The sequence below is a fragment of the Oncorhynchus tshawytscha genome, linkage group LG27, assembly GCF_018296145.1.
Source record: "Oncorhynchus tshawytscha isolate Ot180627B linkage group LG27, Otsh_v2.0, whole genome shotgun sequence".
Lineage (NCBI taxonomy): Eukaryota > Metazoa > Chordata > Actinopteri > Salmoniformes > Salmonidae > Oncorhynchus > Oncorhynchus tshawytscha.
The window spans coordinates 13,805,147-13,823,445 of NC_056455.1; the positions used below are offsets into that span (position 1 = coordinate 13,805,147).

The following is an 18,299-nucleotide window of genomic DNA, read 5'->3' on the forward strand; positions in this document are numbered from 1 at the left end:
TTTGGTGGTTGGGAGTGGAGAATGAAGGGTTGATGTTGTGGTGAGGCTGATGAGTGCGAGGCTGTGCATTGCGATCTGTCTCTGGTACACTCTTTGCTCGGGGGCCCTCCCGTTCACTCAGAGCGCCCACAGACCTCTGGGCACAGAGCAACAAAACAAGCCCATCGCCATCTATCCCTCCATATATCCATCCATTCCAGCACTGCTGCTGGGGCCCTGGAGAGCTAACGAGGGCCACACACTGCGGCTCAGGCTCCTATGAAAAGTGGAACAACTAATTCTGACTGACTGTCTCTTTCTCTCTCTCTCTCTCTCTCTCTCTCTCTCTCTCTCTCTCACACAGTCCCTGCCTCCCTCCCTGCAAACATGTTAGCATGTTTTCTTTTAATGGTTGGATCCAATTAAACAACAACATTTGACAACAATAGTATCTTCAGTGGTAGTGACGTCCTGAAGTCTGAAGGCCCAATACGTATTCCTCATCTCTCCTCTCTCTCTCTCTCTCTCTCTCTCTCTCTCTCACTCTCTTTTGCTCTCTGTTGTCACATTTTGGCTAAAGGCTACTCATTTGGAGTAATCAAAATAGTTAAACATGTTGTATCATGACAATACCCCTGCCTTGCTTTTCTAGTTCAGCTATTGACTTCTCATTCCTCTGTTTTGTTTCAGCACATTCAAGCTATGATTATGAGCTAAATAATGGTGGAGATTAAATATCTTGCTAATACCTTTTTTTAATTCACAGTTTATTTAAAATCCTGGATTCCTTCAGATCTATGTCCTCTGCCAAAAGCCTTTTATCGAGCATAGAGAAACTCAACACCAGTAAAGCATCTCCAGTACCTCAAGAAAACTTTTAACAATGTTTGACTATGGACAGCCTGCAGGTGTCCACTGACACACAGATAGTTAATAAATGTTTCGGTTGACTTTTTGCACAGAGACTATGGGATTGCTTCCCCTCAGTTATAAGCTCTATGAAATTGACCACTAAGCATTTCTTTCTCTCCCAATCACTCTGTTTTCTTCTCGTCTAGTTCCTCTTCCTTACCCCCCATTCTCTCAGGTCACCCCAGTTAATGTCCTATTTACAGCGGGCATCTGTCAGCCTCCCTTTATGGGTCATGCCCCTCTCCCACACTGAGACGCACCGCGCTGCTCCGCTACCCATCAGCCCATACAAATGCTGACCCGATGACCCTGCTGAGGACACACTCTGACCCTGCCACAGCTGGATCCGCCAGAAGTTGCCTTCTTCATCAGAAATAACTCCTCTGCAGGTAAGTCCTTCAGGTCATAGAGAACTGCAGTCAACGAGTTCATCAACAATTCTCACAGATTGTAGGTGTGGTTAAACCCTGTAGCGCTCCACAGAGAAAGCAGGAATGGTATTGGTACCACTATGGAGTGACTGTGTCACCATCTCATCCCATCAGCATATGTTTTTTAAAGTTGAGAGAGAGGGTGTTGAATTAATGAAATACTTTTCAGCTGTAGTGTTTCTTGTGTCTGAAAGCACAATGTTGTTGATTCACAGGTCAGCAGCTGCTCTTGGGTTCCCGTGTCGCCGTCATGCAGAGAGAGAAAGACATGTCAGGAACCAGTTCTGCAACCCAGTGTTGATACTCTTCGCATTCTATACAGGGGGAAACGTTTAAGAAACATTGAGGGAACTCTCATCATCAATCTGCCCAAAAACAGAACAAAGGGAAGGTTATTACAGATGCTCCCATTCGCTAAGTTGAGAACATGAATTGATGTCGGATCCATGATGTACTGTGTGTATCAATATATTCTGTAATCTGTGTGTCTCTCACAACCCATTAAACAAGGGTGAATGTAATCACTTCACAAAGTATGTCACTTCTCCCTCCATTCAAATTCAAGTAAGAGAGATGGGTCTCTCGTTGCAATGGAAAGCATGAACTTAAGTAACACTATAGCAACCATAAAGAGTGTTATGTCATTCTGGACTACATGTATAAAACTCAGATCCAATAGTCTTGAGATCGCTCCATTAAAGAGCCTCATCAGTGGCTCCCCCATTGCAACTGCTCTCAGCTAGCGCCACCCAGTGGCAGCCAAGCATACTCATCGTATTCTCTAAATGGCGTGTCATAGTGGAATTTTAAACAGCTGTATTTCAACTAGCTGGTTCTCTAATAGAGTGGAGATTGGCGGTGTCCTTGAGTGCAGGTCACAGAGTCACTTGTAAGGCAGCTCAGGAGGGAAAGGAAAGCTGGTGTTTCACTAATGCTTGATGAAATGTGAATAAATAATAAAACACTGGGAAATATCCAGAGTGCTGATGATGGAGCTCTTGGTTTCCCTCTTTCTGACCCAGGGCCCCATGGGTAATTAGAGCTGCCCTCTAAGCGGTGCCTCCAGTCCAGAGGCAAGTGGGACTTTGGGGACCAGAGCAGCTCCCTTTAGGCTGACACATGGCATCTCTGTGTGCACTATGCAGACCTCTCTTAATGGGTGGAATTAATGGGCCTTCGTTGCATTTCCTTCACTTAACTTGAAGGGGAAGCGGGGGGGGGGCTTTGAGAACGGAGGGGTTTTAGTAGTCTTGAAAACTCGAACCTAGGCAACACAGTGACTCGGCAACACAGTGACTAGGGTCTGGTTTCAATTATGGACTCTTTTTGGATAGAGGAACTACGTCACTGCCTAAGTCGATAAAGGGAAAAATGTCGGAACTCTCCCAACAAATCAAGAGGCAGACATGCCAAAGTTTCCAAGCAAAACCTTTTTTGCTTTGCAGTGGTTTAAGTTAAGAAAGTAGATGTGAATTGAATGCACTCATTAAAAATAACCTCCAACTTCCTAGCTACTATTTTGTATTTTATTGACGGGAAAGAGTTCATCATTGAAACCAGACCCTAGTTACTGTGTTGCCTAGGGTCAGGTTTTCAAGACTAGGGTTTTAGCCATGGGAACAAGGGGTAAATTCCACACACTAAGTTGTTCACAAGCAAACACAGGCTGCTGTGTCAATCCCATCACCATTAAGCATATCAATACCTTCCGAATGTTAGTTCTGCCAGAGAGAGAGAGAGAGAGAGCGAGAGAGAGAGAGGGTCTGTGTTAGTTTTGTAATGTGTCTTGTGCAGGGGTTCCCAAACTTTTCAATACCCTCCAGTATTGGGGAACATTACTACAAAATCTATGGGCTAAAAAACCTAGCTAAAAAATGTTAGCTGCCATGGGCTAGTTGATCTGGACATTTCTGACAAGTTATAAATACAGTGCCTTTGGAATGTATTCAGACCCCTTGACTTTTTCCACATTTTGTTACATTACAGTCTTATTCTAAAATGGATTAAATACATTTTTTTCCTCAGCAATCCACACACAATACCCCATAATGACAAAGTGAAAACAGGTTTTACAGGTTTACAGGTTTTAGCAAATACCATATTTATGGGTCTGAATACTTATTCAGACCCTTTGCTATGAGACTCGATATTGAGCTCAGGTACATCCTGTTTCCATTGATCATCATTCAGATGTTTCTACAACTTGATTGGAGTCCACCTGTGGTAAATTCAATTGATTGGACATCATTTGGAAAGGCACACACCTGTGTATATAAGGTCCCACAGTTGACAGTGTATGTCAGAGCAAAAACCAAGCCATGAGGTGGAAGGAATTGTCCATAGAGCTCAGAGACAGGATTGTGTCGAGGCACAGATCTGGGGAAGGGTACCAAAACATTTCTGCAGCATTGAAGGTCCCCAAGAAAACATTGGCCTCCATCATTCTTAAATGGAAGAAGTTTGGAACCACCAAGACTCTTCCTAGAGCTGGCTCCCTGGCCAAAGTGAGCAATCGGGGGAGAAGGGCCTTGGTCAGGGAGGTGACCAACAACCCGATGGTCACTCTGACAGAGCTCTAGAATTCCTCTGTGGAGATGGGAGAACCTTCCAGAAGGACATCCATCTCTGCAGCACTCCACCAATCAGGCCTTTATGATAGAGCGGCCAGACGGAAGCCACTCCTCAGTAAAAGGCACATGACAGCCTGCTTGGAATTTGCCAAAATGCACCTAAAGGGCTCTCAGACCATGAGAAACAAGATTCTCTAGTCTGATGAAACCAAGATTTAACTCTTTGGCCTGAATGCCAAGCGTCACGTCTGAAGGAAATCTGGCACCATCCCTACGGTGAAGCATGGCTGTGGCAGCATCATGCTGTGGGGATGTTTTTCAGTGGCAGGGACTGGGAGACTAGTAAGGATCGAGGGAAAGATGAACATAGCAAAGTACAGAGAGATCCTTGATGAAAATCTGCTCCAGAATGCACAGGACCTCAGACTGGGGCAAAGGTTCACCTTCCAACAGGACAATGACCCTAAGCACACAGCCACAGCCAGAGCCAAGGCTTGAACCCGATCGAACATCTCTGGAGAGACGTGAAAATAGCTGTGCAGCGGCGCTCCCCATCCAACCTGACAGAGCTTGAGAGGATCTGCAAAGAAGAATGGGAGAAACTCCCCAAATACAGGTGTGAGGCTGTAATCGCTGCCAAAGGTGCTTCAACAAAGTTCTGATTAAAGGGTCTGAATACTTATGTAAATGTGATGTTTCAGTTTATGATTTGTCATTATCGGGTATTGTGGGTAGACTGATGAGGGGGGGGGGGCTGTAATAAGGCTGTAATGTAACAAAATGTGGAAAAAGTCAAGGGGTCTGAATACTTTCCAAATGCACTGTAGCTCTCTAAGGTATGCATTGACTGACATGACAAGAGGAACTAATAATACACCACCCAATTTCGGAATTGCACCTTGTGCATTCTACTATTACAACTTTCAAGAGTAAGTTGAAAGCCAGACTGAGTTCCTTAAAAAAGTGTTATGGAACCACTGCCTTACAGAACCTATTGCCTTTCAGCTCTTTGTGACATGAGCAGAGGCATCGACAGAGCTTTCCATGTGAAGTACCATGAGCCTTCCATTTTGTCGATATCGTATATAACCTCTCTGGATTTGGCATGTCATACAGAGTAAAGCTCTGTGTTATTGCGATAGCGGCCAAAGCGGATAGCTGTAGATCGATTTGCCACTGCTGTTGGGTCGTTCCACGAAATGAGTACCTTTTGCGTACCTTTTATATTTTAAGTAGAAATTGTGCTCAAATATTTTAAAAGCCTGTTAAAATATAGACCACATGGAAACTTCAGTAAATCTGATAGATTTTTTTATTTGAATAAAGACTAAAGTGACAAAAGTCAGCATTTTGAACATGTCCCTCTGTGTATCCTCTGTAAAGACCTAGTTATTTTGTTTCTTTGACAAAGTCATTTCTGAAGATTATTATTTATATTTTATATTTTTGTTTCCAATTTTTTGTAATTTAAAAAAATAATAATTTCCCTAATTTTAAGGTCAGCCCTGTTGTTTAAATATGGTGAAACTATTCAAGGTCAACCTTTGTGTTTTAATATGGTGAAACTATTGCTTTTTAAATCATTGTTTCTAAAGAAACATTGAACATCTAATAGTCAAGTAATAGTGTAAAAGCAGGTTTTTGGGGAATTGTTTTGTGTTTTGTGGTGGGAAACGAGCATAACACGACAACCCTGTTACCCATAGATAGACAGGCTAGAAATGTTTTCACAATGATTGTTTTTGTCAACTGCCCCTCCATGTTACACACAACAAGCTTCCATTCCCCCTGTCACAAGAGGATTTATGGCCGATTTAAGATGAAATCACACACACAACACTGTTACGGTCAACCCTGTTACTTTATTTGGCACTTAATAGACATTTACTATAGTATTTTTTTTAAACCTCTTGAGATGGGAAAAACAATGTTTTATTAAGTCGAATATGTGCTCTTTATGACAAAAGGCACCTAATTGGTGGAACGACCCTGTGTACTGTAAGTGCGGATCGGGGAAAAAGGCAATTTCCTGAATCCAGCTCATTTTGATGCAATGCTTTCCAATCGTGTCCTCCGAGCAGGATATTGTCCAAGAAAAAAAGAACAGCACAAATCTCAAAGTGCTGGTACATTTGTAGTGTGTGTGCTTGATCGCCTGTGTGCATACATTCGTGCTTGGGTATATGTACGAAATGTGCAGCAAGCCATTACAATATTTATACTGGCAGGTAGTTGCCAGAGGGTAGAAAGTTTAGGATCTGATGAACAAAACTATTAAAGGCATTAGCAAGGTTGCACAGAGCTCCCATTATAGAGCATTCATTCACTCTCATATACATGCACACAAACATGCACAAACACACACACACACACACACACACACATTCTCCGGATGGGACAACCCAAGGGCATTTCAGGAAATGGCTCAGTGATGGACCCACCAGAAGGAGGAGAGGACAAAGATGCTTATATTTATGTATGTATGTAGATGCATGGGAGTTTAGAGTATCTGCCGTGACTCAAACTCTGAGGTCAGGCAGGTCTGTTTCTCATGGGATCTCCCATATGGTGACCCTGACAGCTGGGCGTTTCCTGAGGTGGAAAGTTAGAGAGAGGAAGTGGAGAGTCAAGGTTCTTCCTATTTAAACAATTAGCATTTGTTTTGTCATGATAAAAGCTACCTTTCTTTGAGACTAAATTTAACTCTCACACATTGAGACAAACAAAGTGTAAATTGAATGTTGGATTTGAGAGGACACAAATGGTTAATAATAATAATGTATATGTATTTTATATAGTATGTTTCATTACATAAGGAATCTCAATGTTGCTGAGGGGGAGGGGAGAACGGAAATCCCTGGATGTTGGAGAGGATGGAGTGACAAAATTGGCAGTCATGCAAACTGACACGTAAGATAGATGAAGAGATGTTTAAACAAGCTTGATTGGACAGTATAAACATTACATCAAACTAAATGTGATTGCTACATGGTGGAGCACTTGCGTGATGGGGTGCTTGGACGTGGCCAATTACAATTTGTATAAATTCAAAGTAATTACAGGAGAGAGTGCCATGTACTCTGTACTATACTGTGGTATTGTGCAACAGTGTAATTGTATCAGTTTTTTAATCCTTCAATGTGAAGTTCATAGCTGCAGGAACAAGCAGTATTTTAGGAGTAGTGTGTGTGTGTGTGTGTGTGTGTGTGTGTGTGTGTGTGTGTGTGTGTTCAAGTAAAATCCTAACCTTTAGTTTGAGTTAATGAATCCTAAATGTATTAGGGCAAACTCAAATTACTTGACCTGAGGTTTTAATTATGAATCCTTATTTTGTTTTTACCACACAGTGTCACACCTGCTCCCGCTGCCCCTCTCAGGTGTTCGTTCGAGGGCGCCAGTCTGCCCATCATTACACACACCTGTCACCATCATTACGCGCATCAGCACTTCATTGAGCTCACCTGGACTCCATCACTTATTGATTGCCTCCTCTTTATCTGTCTATTCCTCAGTTTGATCCCAGTGTCAGCATTAATGTCGTTATGTTTCCCTTGTCCAGACGCGGTCCGTGTTTTGTTTCATGTCTGTCATTTATTAAATATTCACCCCCTGTACTTGCTTCTCATCTCCCAGCGTCTGTCCTCACATCCAGAATATTAACTAGCAACACCTACATGTACTTATGCAAACGTAGCAGTCCAAGTCAAGTTCCTAATACAATGGCTCCTCCTAGGATTCATGACCAGAACTCCAACTCCAACCACTGTAGGTGGTGTTTACCTAGAGTTGCCTCTTCATCACCACCTTCCATCCCTTTGGATACTCGTCCATGACCCCTTTGAGTCACATTAAAGGAAATAAATAAAAAAGGTCTGTCATATAACGGTTTGTCACTGGGGAGGGTGAGTGTGACTCAGAGTCTCTCTCACGGAGGTAGTGTCATGTTAACAACTTCGCCCCCTCAACATTTCCGACACCAGTCTAAGAAGTTGGTGTAGAGAGCAGAGATGGGGGGATTGAGGTGAAGATAAATAGCCATAGCACCTCAAGGTAGCCTTCTCCAGAACAGCACCAAGCCTCATACCTACTTTTGTGTTCCCAAAATGCAAACATGGTGTTATTGGTCTTGACAGGTCTATCACCAAAGCACAGCCCAAGTGCTCTCTCTTCACATGCGCTTGAATTATCCATGGGTGCATTGTGCGTCTTCAGCTCTTACAAGGATGGAGCAATGAGGTAATAAAACAAGGACTATTAGTTTCCCCAACAACATTTTCTACATACTATCATCCATATTCTGCATGAAAATAAAATCCATTAATGCTTTGTTATTCCAATGAACTGTGGATTTCTAGGTTCAGATAAGAAGCAGATAAACGCAATCTTGTTGACAGCTGTACTTTCATATGAAGTTTTACTAACACTTAGAGACAGGGCCATGACAACAGAACAACTACTATGTTATGACACAAACATAACAAGCATGCAAAAAGTATGACTGAAGACTTTGTCCTCTAACACACTGTGACAGTAGCCTGAGCAAATGATGCTTCCGTCAAGGTCACTGCAAGTACACTGAAGTTTGTTTGGACAATTTATCCTTCACATGATTACTAGTGCTCTGGTTGGTCCTGCTGACAACAGCCGTGTGAACTGCAACATCTAATCAACATCAAAACAGGAAGCTGTCAGTCTAAAGTTGTTCTTTAGATATAATATGGAGACAATTTATCTAATGAACTGTAGTTCCTTTAATGGATCAAAAACATGTTTCAAATTCAGCTTGAGGGACCAATACTCTGCATGCCTAACACTGGAAGAGTAACACAGACACATTCGCAGAACTGCGCACATAGTACAATTTGGAGTGAATGGCTTTATTTAGAAATACAATTACAAAACAACAAGCAAACAATGTGCAAAAACAATATCATCCATACCTAACTAATATTGCATTCATATTTATTAACTTAAATGTATCATTACATTTAGCAGCCAGCAACTGATTCTGAAATAAATAAAACTACACATAGGGATGAGGTGTACAATACATTTCATTGGTCAGGTTGATTGTTGAAGGTGGTTATGTGAGCAACATACCAAGGTGAAGGGCCTTGTCTCCTTCACTAAAAGATACAAGCACCTATTGGTGGAGTCATTCTTTTATGAAGAGATAGTGTCACCGTGGCATTTGAGACATGCTATGCTGTAATTACCTGCCTGATGCGATACCAGAGGTGCTGTCTTCTACAGAACATACAGTTTACTGTACTGTTCTACTGAATGACGCTATAGTTAACCAGTGCTAGGAGTTGCAGTGAATACGTGCATTTAATAAGAGGACTTATATGAAATGCCTAGTCTAATAAGTATAGATATGTGAAGAGTTATTGCTCCCACTGATGGCCCAATGAAAATTATACAAGAATATGTATGATTTGACGCCAAACTTGACCCCAAAATTGTACAAACTTTTTCATAATAAATCACATTTCTGAGATGATTTCAAACACATACAAGATACGCATGGTCTGTTTCTTCATCCAGAGAACTAATGTAGATTTTGTGCACTTCAGCATTCATATCACACTATCACCATCATTAACACTAAGGTGAGAGAGGTGAAGGCATAGAGGTGTATATTAAGGCACACACCATCTGGTGGAAGGTGGAGTAGTCCATTGGAAATCATGCTGAAACCCTGACTTGAGATATACGCCAACCTTCATATAAATCATATTGATGATATTGGAGGATCTGTGAGAAAGTTAATGTTATGCAACTTTCCCTCAGATCAGGATCATACCATTAGAGGCAATAAGGTGTCTCAGCCTCCAGTATTTATGCTGCAGTAGTTTGTGTCGGGGGGCTAGGGTCAGTTTGTTATATCTGGAGTACTTCTCCTGTCCTATCCGGCGTCCTGTGTGAATTTAAGTATGCTCTCTCTAATTCTCTCTTTCTCGCATGCCTCAGGACTACCTGACATGATGACTCCTTGCTGTCCCCAGTCCACCTGGCCGTGCTGCTGCTCCAGTGTCAACTGTTCTGCCTGTGATTATTATTATTTGACCACGCTGGTCATTTATGAAGATTTGAACATCTTGGCCATGTTCTGTTATAATCTCCACCCAGCACAGCCAGAAGAGGACTGGCCACCCCACATAGCCTGGTTTCTCTCTAGGTTTCTTCCTAGGGAGTTTTTCCTAGCCACCGTGCTTCTACACCTGCATTGCTTGCTGTTTGGGGTTTTAGGCTGGGTTTCTGTACAGCACTTTGAGATATCAGCTGATGTACGAAGGGCTATATAAATAAATTTGATTTTGATTTGAACAAGGAAGGTCCGTAAACAAAAACTAAACTGAATCTACATTTCTTTTAAATATACTAAAAAAGGCGAGAGCATTGCTGGTAGGGAGTTACAAAACAATCATACTAAAAGCAAGCATACACAGTACAAAAGCAGTGTGACTGACTAGACTCACTGAGATTCACCCTCCATGGTTTTGTCAATAACCCACCTCCATTTTGAAAATGTAAATTAGAACATATCTAAATTCTACTGTGTGCAGCTCAGGCAGTTTAGCTGTGGCGACCGTTGATGATGTTCCCCCCAGGAGGAGCGATGTGGATGGAGTCCAGTATAGGCCGGAGTATCTGACCAAAGGGTCTAAATGGTTAGACAGAGGAACAGGCCAGAGGGTCAGAGAGGTACACAAGTCAGTAATGCATTACTAGTATCTGTCGCTCAGCTACTAAGTATGTAGACTCACGTGGAGAACACTTCGGAGGGCAGGTCTGTGACGTAAGAAGGGATCTTCCGGCCTGTTAAGAACTGGGCCACCTCATTAGTGAAGGTGTTAAAGTTGTGCTCAAACAACCTATACTTGTCACCTCTATGGAAGAATAACAACAGAAAGCAATCTCAGATCTAAATCATGGCTGATGTGTCCACCAAGGTGGTGGTGTATGAGGTGAGTTACCCAAAAACAACACTTTTTTTGTGACACATACACACCTGTATGTGTTCTCTCCTAGCAAGGACAGGTAGTCCATGAAGATCTCCTGTCACCTCTGTTTCCCAATTCCACCACAATGTCTGGGGAACCAAGCATTGTTCCACCCTAAAATGCATAAAAGTCCATATTATCCAACAAAAATTTTATTTTTATTTATCCGTTATTTTACCAGGTAAGTTGACTGAGAACACATTCTCATTTACAGCAACGACCTGGGGAATAGTTACAGGGGAGAGGAGGGGGATGAATGAGCCAATTGTAAACTGGGGATTATTAGGTGACTGTGATGGTTTGAGGGTCAGATTGGGAATTTAGCCAGGACACCGTCCCCCTACCGCCAGGACAGTAGGGGGACACCCCTACTCTTACGATAAGTGCCATGAGATCTTTAATGACCTCAGAGAGTCAGGACACCCGTTTAACGTCCCATCCGAGAGACGGCACCCTACACAGGGCAGTGTCCCCAATCACTGCCCTGGGGCATTGGGATATTTTTTAGACCAGTGGAAAGAGTGCCTCCTACTGGCCCTCCAACACCACTTCCAGCAGCATCTGGTCTCCCATCCAAGGACTGACCAGGACCAACCCTGCTTAGCTTCAGAAGCAAGCCAGCAGTGGTATGCAGGGTGGTATGCTGCTGGCGAAAAACAAAACAAAACACCAACCCCCAAAACTTCTCTGTATATCCAATGCATTTAACTTAGTATTTGGTAGCATTGCCTTTAAATTGTTTGTAAATTTTGGCCCATTCCTCCTGACAGAGCTGGTGTAACCGAGTCAGGTTTGTAGGCCTCCTTGCTCACACACGCTTTTTCAGTTCTGACCACAATGGTTTTTTTTTAGGGTTGAGGTCAGGGCTTTGTGATGACCACTCCAATACCTTGACTTTGTTGTCCTTAAGCCATTTTGCCACAACTTTGGAAGTATGCTTGGGGTCATTGTCCATTTGGAAGACCCATTTTCAACCAAGCTTTAACTTCCTGACTGATGTCTTGAGATGTTGCTTCAATATATCCACAATTTTCCTGCCTCATGACACCATCTATTTTGTGAAGTGCACCAGTCCCTCCTGCAGCAAAGCACCCCCACAACATGATGCTTCCACCCCCATGCGTCACAGTTGGGATGGTGTTCTTCGGCTTGCAAGCCTTCCAAACATAACGTTGGTCATTATGGCCAAACAGTTCTATTTGTGTTCCAGCAGACCAGAGGACATTTCTCCAAAAAGTGCGATCTTTGTCCCCATGTGCAGATGCAAACCGTAGTCTGGCTTTTCTATGGCGGTTTTGGAGCAGTGGCTTCTTCCTTGCTGAGCGGCCTTTCAGGTTATGTCGATATAGTACTCGTTTTACTGTGGATATAGATACTTTTGTACCCGTTTCCTCCAGCATCTTCACAAGGTCCTTTGCTGTTGTTCTGGTGTTCTGGGATTGTCTCCTTCCTGAGTGGTATGACGGCTGTGTGGTCCCATGGTGTTTATACTTGCGTACTATTGTTTGTACAGATGAATGTGGTACCTTCAGGCGTTTGGAAATTGCTCCCAAGGATGAACCAGACTTGTGGAGGTCTACTTGTGTAGGTCTTGGCTGATTTTGGGGGATTTTCCCATGATGTCAAGCAAAGAGGCACTGAATTTAAAGGTAGGCCTTGAAATAAATCCACAGGTAGACCTCCAATTGACTCAAATGATGTCAATTAGCCCACCAGAAGTTTCTAAAGCCATGACATCATTTTCTGGAATTTTCCAAGCTGTTTAAAGGCACAGTCAATTTAGTGTACGTAAACATCTGACACACTGGAATTGTGATACAGTGAATTACAAGTGAAATAATCTGTCTGTAAACAATTGTTGGAAAAATTACTTGTGTCATGCGCAAAGTAGATGTCCTAACCGACTTGCCAAAACTAGTGTTTAACAAGAAATGTGTGGAGTGGTTGAAAAACGAGTTAAGGACTCCAACCTAAGTGCATGTAAGCTTCCGACTTCAACTGTATGTGTGTGACCGAGGCTTGATGCTGCTGATTAGCATGCATGTCAATCAAGCTCGCACACACCAGTTTCACTCTTGTCTTGTGTGTAGCATTTTAGCTAACGTAAACGTTGCAATATTGTTGAGCTGAAATTCTGAAGAATAAGCCTTTGAATAGCTCGACTATATACTGTATAAACCAAGCTCAAACGTACTTCAATTGGCAGGTTGTATGGAACTAGCTAGCAAGTTAATAACAAACAAAAACTGATGCATTGCAAGAGTAATGTTGGCCAACGCAGCTAGCTAGCCATCAACTGGATCAAAGGCTTGCCGACGTGCTCAATCAATCTCAACCGGCAGCTAACTACTAAAGCTACACAGCTTCATTATCTGGGGAATGTGTCGTTTCTGAGCTTCACTTACCTAACATGATGGGGCTGAGATTGCGAGCCACTCCTCTTGACAGGTCGTATATATACACAGTTGTACACTGTATGTTATTGTGTCATTTTTATCCATTACGTTAAACCCCCAAATATGTGTTTGTTAGCTAGCTACGCTAACAGTAACGTTAGCTGTCTTGCCTTTCTATTGACTGCTGGTTTTGCAAGGTTGCTTGACTGAAAAATGTCACGAGATTATATTATCAGCTAAATTACCTGAACGTTGTATCTATGACGTTTGATATTTCTATGTCTGATTACAATCTACAAGTACCCTGGCTGCCAGAGACAGTTGTCCCCCATAAAATTGCAGATTGGCATCTCATGGGCATGGTAGTGCATCAGCGCCTCCATGCGTCCATATAGCACTGTAGAGGTTCTGTGGTAGAATGTCTCTCTTATAAAAAAGCATTGCCATGGTATTCTCTATCAAATCCCCAACTACAGCTCCTCGCATCTGAACATTATCAATAGTCCTTCTAGCCTATTAAATGGGATTCACCCAGTGTGGACTGGGGAGTGACCATTGCGCGAGACAGTCGCTCTCCACTGTCCGGGAGCCGAATTTCGGATTTACTATTCCCGCCGCTGTCCATGGTGCTGAATCTAATTTTTCTGCTTTTAGCCTGTTTGTTTACTTGAACAATATCGTACCTTTCTACACTCATGACAAAGTTCACGAAGTCTTAGCCCTTCAAACACCATCAACATGTAAGACTTACCAAAATCAAGGCAGCCTTTAGTAATGGGCTAGCTATTATGAGGTGAAAGTGCATCAGCATCTTCATTTGTCCTCATAGTGCAAAGGTTAGTTGGGGGTGATGTGATTGTTCTCCACCGAGTCTAAAGCAAGTAAATACAATACACCCATATTTCTGTGTGTATTATTGTTGCACTTGAGTCTTCAAGCTTCAGATCCAAGGGCATAGTGATTGCAGTGTTGTGGACATCAATCATGGAATTGGACAGCAAAACCAACATTGATTGTATTTCAAGACTTCACAATGTTTGACAGGTGAGTTAAGGGTTCTAACAAGTGTCTCACATAAAACTTTTTACATTTGTATACTTTTGGTTGGCATAACAAAACCCTCTACATATTCGGTTATGATCCATCAGGAACTTGTAGTTCACTCCCACTTTGTTCACCCACAGGTTTACTCACTAAATAAGTGTCTGAAGGTTGTTGTCACATACAGTGCCTATCATAAGTATTCACCCCCTTGCCTATGTCAAGCATACCCATACCATGATGCAGCCACCACCATGCTTGGAAATAAGGAGGCAGTTACTCAGTGATGTGCTGGATTTGCCACAAACATAAGGCTTTGCATTTAGGCCAAAATTGTATTCCTTTGCCCTACTTTAGCAATGCTTACAGGATGGATGTTTTGGAACATTTATATTCTGTATATTTGTATTCTTCTTTTCACTCTGTTATTTAGGTCATTTTTGTGGAGACACTACAATGTTGTTGATCCATCCTCAGTTTTCTCCCATCACAGCCATTGAACTCTGTAGCTATTTTAAAATTACCAATGGCCTCATGGTGATGTCCCTGATCAGTTTCCTTACTGTCCTGCAGCTCAGTTCAAGGATGACTGTTTCTGGGTGGTTTAATATACAGTATAATCCACAGCATGCTTAAAGAGATATTCAATGTCTGATTTGTTGTTGTTACCCATCTACCAATCACTGCCCTTCTTTAAGAGGTGTTCGAAAAGCTCACTGGTCTTTGTAGTTGAATCTGTGCTTGAAATTCAATACTTGCCTGAGGGACCTTACAGATGTATGTACAGTATGGGGGACAGAGGAAGGGTTAGTCATTCAAAAATCACGTCAACCCCTATTATTTCACACAGAGTGAGTCCATGCAAATTTAACTCTTGTACTAATTTAGGCTTGCCTAAACAAGGGGGTGAATACTTATGCAATGACTATATTTTAGTTATTTAATTGTTGTACATTTTAATTTCCTTTTCACTTTGAAAAGTTCAATTATTTTGTGTAGATCAATGACAAAAAAACATCACACAATGAAATATTTCAATCAAAATGTGTAACTCAACAAACGAGGGTGAAAAAAGGAGGGTGAATTAATCAAATGTATTTATCAAGCCCTTTTTACATCAGCTGATGTCACAAAGAGCTATACAGAAACCCAGCCTAAAACCCCAAACAGCAAGCAATGCAGATGTAGAAGCACGGTGGCTAGGAAAAACAACTCCCTAGAAAGGCAGGAACCTAGGAAGAAACCTAGAGAGGAACCAGGCTCTGAGGGGTGGCCAGTCCTCTTCTGGCTGTGCCGGGTGGAGATTATAACAGTATATGGCCAAGATGCTCAAACGTCCATAGATGACCAGCAGGGTCAAATGATAATAATCACAGTGGTTGTAGAGGGTGCAACAGGTCAGCACCTCAGGAGTAAATGTCAGTTGGCTTTTCATAGCCAATCATTCAGAGTTAGAGACAGTAGGTGCGGTAGAGATAGAGAGTCGAAAACAGCAGGTCTGGGACAAGTTAGCACGTCCGGTGAACAGGTCAGGGTTCCATAGCCACAGGCAGGACAGTTGAAACTGGAGCAGCAGCACGACTAGGTGGACTGGGGACAGTCTCTTAAGTGAATACTTATGATACCCACTGTAAAGGGCTCTACACAGTCTAGGCAAATGGATCCGACCAAGGTCCGTTTGCATCGCGTTCCAAAAATGCAGACACATAAATGTACATAGACTACGTAGAGAGTGATGCAAACAGACTCCATCGGCTCTGTTTGCCTGAACTGTTTAGACCACTTAAGGATTTGCAAAGTAAATTTACTCACTCTTGAAAAGAGACTGTCCACAGCCAGACCATAAGTCATATTGGAACCTGTGATTGAACAATGCTGTATATCAGTGTTATACTATATCACAAAAGGAATATTTATAGATTTTAATAGGGGTGCCAATATAGCACTGTGTTTGTGTGTGCGCACGCATTCGGTTGTGCTTGCATGAGTCATATCCTGCCTGTTTTCATTTACATGTTCAGTCCAGTAGAGCAATCAATTTATCATGTATTATCCATTTTGGAATGATAAAAACAGTAGTTTTGTTGTACTCTAGCAAAGGTCAAAGGTTAAAGTAGAGAGGTTGATCTACCAACACCTCCTTTTGCTTTTCATTGGTCACCTTGGAAACAGTTTCCATGACATCTGGAGATTGTCGATTATGCAAGAGACCCAGGTGCAGAGAGGATGCTGTGGGAGGGGTATGTAGGCTTTTCAACAATGGGGCAAAGCCTGGGACAAAAGTGGATACAGCTTGGGGCTTCCCCAATAGAGATTCAAATCTAATTGTATTTGTCACATGCTTCATAAACAACAGGTTTAGACTAACAGTGAAATGCTTACTTACTGGTCCTTTTCCAACAATGCAGAGTTAAAGATAAATTTAAAAAATATTTAAAAAAATAGAAATAGTGACATGAGGAATGCAGTGAATAATAAATAACAATAACGAGTAAAAAAATAACATGGCTATATACAGGGAGTACCGCTACCGAGTTGATGTGCAGGGGAACAAGGTAATTGAGGTAGCTATAAAGTGACTAGGCAACAGGATAGATAAGACAGTTGTGTGTGTGTGTGTGTAGTCAGTATGCATGTGTGGGCGTATGTAGTGTGTGTATGTGTGACTGTGTGGTCCAGTGTGTGTGCATAGTCAGTGCAAGAGAATTAGTGTAAAAAATGGTCAATGCAGTACTCTGGTTATCCATTTGATTAGCTATTTATCAGTCTTATTTAGCATTCTTATGGCTTGGGGTAGAAGCTGTTTAGGATCCTGCTGCTTCCAGACTTGGTGCACTGGTACCGCTTGCCATGCGGTAGCAGAGAGAACAGTCTATGGCTTGGGAATTATTTACAATTTTTTGGGACTTCCTCTGACACCACCTAGTATAGAGGTCCTAGATTGCAGGGAGCTTGGCCCCAGTGATGTACTGGGCCGTACTTACCACCTTCCGTAGCACCTTGCGGTCGGCTGCCTTGCAGTTGCCGTAATAAGCGGTGATACAGTCAGTCAAGATGCTTTCAAAGGTGCAGCTTGTTGAACTGCCTAGAAGGCCAGCATCCTGGAGTCGCCTCTTCACTGTTGACATTGAGACTGGTGTTTTACTATTTCATGAAGCTACCAGTTGAGGACATGTGAGGCATCTGTTTCTCAAACTAGACACTCTAATGTACTTGTCCTCTTGCTCAGTTGTGCACCGGGGCCTCCCATTCCTCTTTCTATTCTGGTTAGGGCCAGTTTGCGCTGTTCTGTGAAGGGAGTAGTACACAGCGTTGTACGAGATCTTCAGTTTCTTGGCAATTTCTCGCATGGAATAGCCTTCATTTCTCAGAACAAGAAGAGACTGATGAGTTTCAGGAGAAAGTTCTTTGTTTCTGGCCATTTTGAGCCTGAAATCGAACCCACAAATGCTGATGCTCCAGATACTCAACTAGCCAGTTTTATTGCTTCTTTAAACAGCACAACAGTTTTCAGCTGTGCTAACATAATTGCAAAAGGGTTTTCTAATTATCAATTAGCCTTTTAAAATTATAAACTTAGATTAGCTAACACAACGTGCCATTGGAACAGGGATGGTTGCTGATAATGGGCCTATGTAGATATTCCATTTTTTTTTAAATCAGCTGTTTCCAGCTACTATTGTCATTTACAACATTAACTACACTGTATTTGATTAATTTGATGTTATTTTAATGGACAAAAATGTTGCTTTTTTTTCAAAAACAAGGACGTTTCTAAGTGTCCCCAAACATTTGAATGGTAGTGTAGCTGATATGGCTGACTTGCTTAAATAAATGTGGTTTCTACTGATAATTGAGATTTACAAACTATGGCATAAGGGAATGACGAGCGGATATGAGGCAATCCGTAATTTCGATTAGGACAGTAATGAGCGAGTTAGGATAGACATAGTCAATATAATT

General features: G+C 42.2%; 1 protein-coding gene across 1 annotated transcript; it reads right to left on the minus strand.

Moving 5' to 3' along the window:
- Nucleotides 1-10,111: 10,111 nt before the first annotated feature.
- On the minus strand, nucleotides 10,112-13,910 carry LOC112226162 (desumoylating isopeptidase 1-like). The gene is made up of 4 exons (XM_024390459.2): nucleotides 13,305-13,910; nucleotides 10,908-11,013; nucleotides 10,663-10,785; nucleotides 10,112-10,559 (listed from the first exon to the last, which is right to left on the minus strand). Exons 2-4 carry the CDS (start codon nucleotides 10,943-10,945, stop codon nucleotides 10,472-10,474), a joined length of 249 nt encoding a protein of 82 aa, XP_024246227.1. The 5' UTR covers nucleotides 10,946-11,013; nucleotides 13,305-13,910; the 3' UTR covers nucleotides 10,112-10,471.
- Between the last annotated feature and the right edge of the window lie 4,389 nt (nucleotides 13,911-18,299).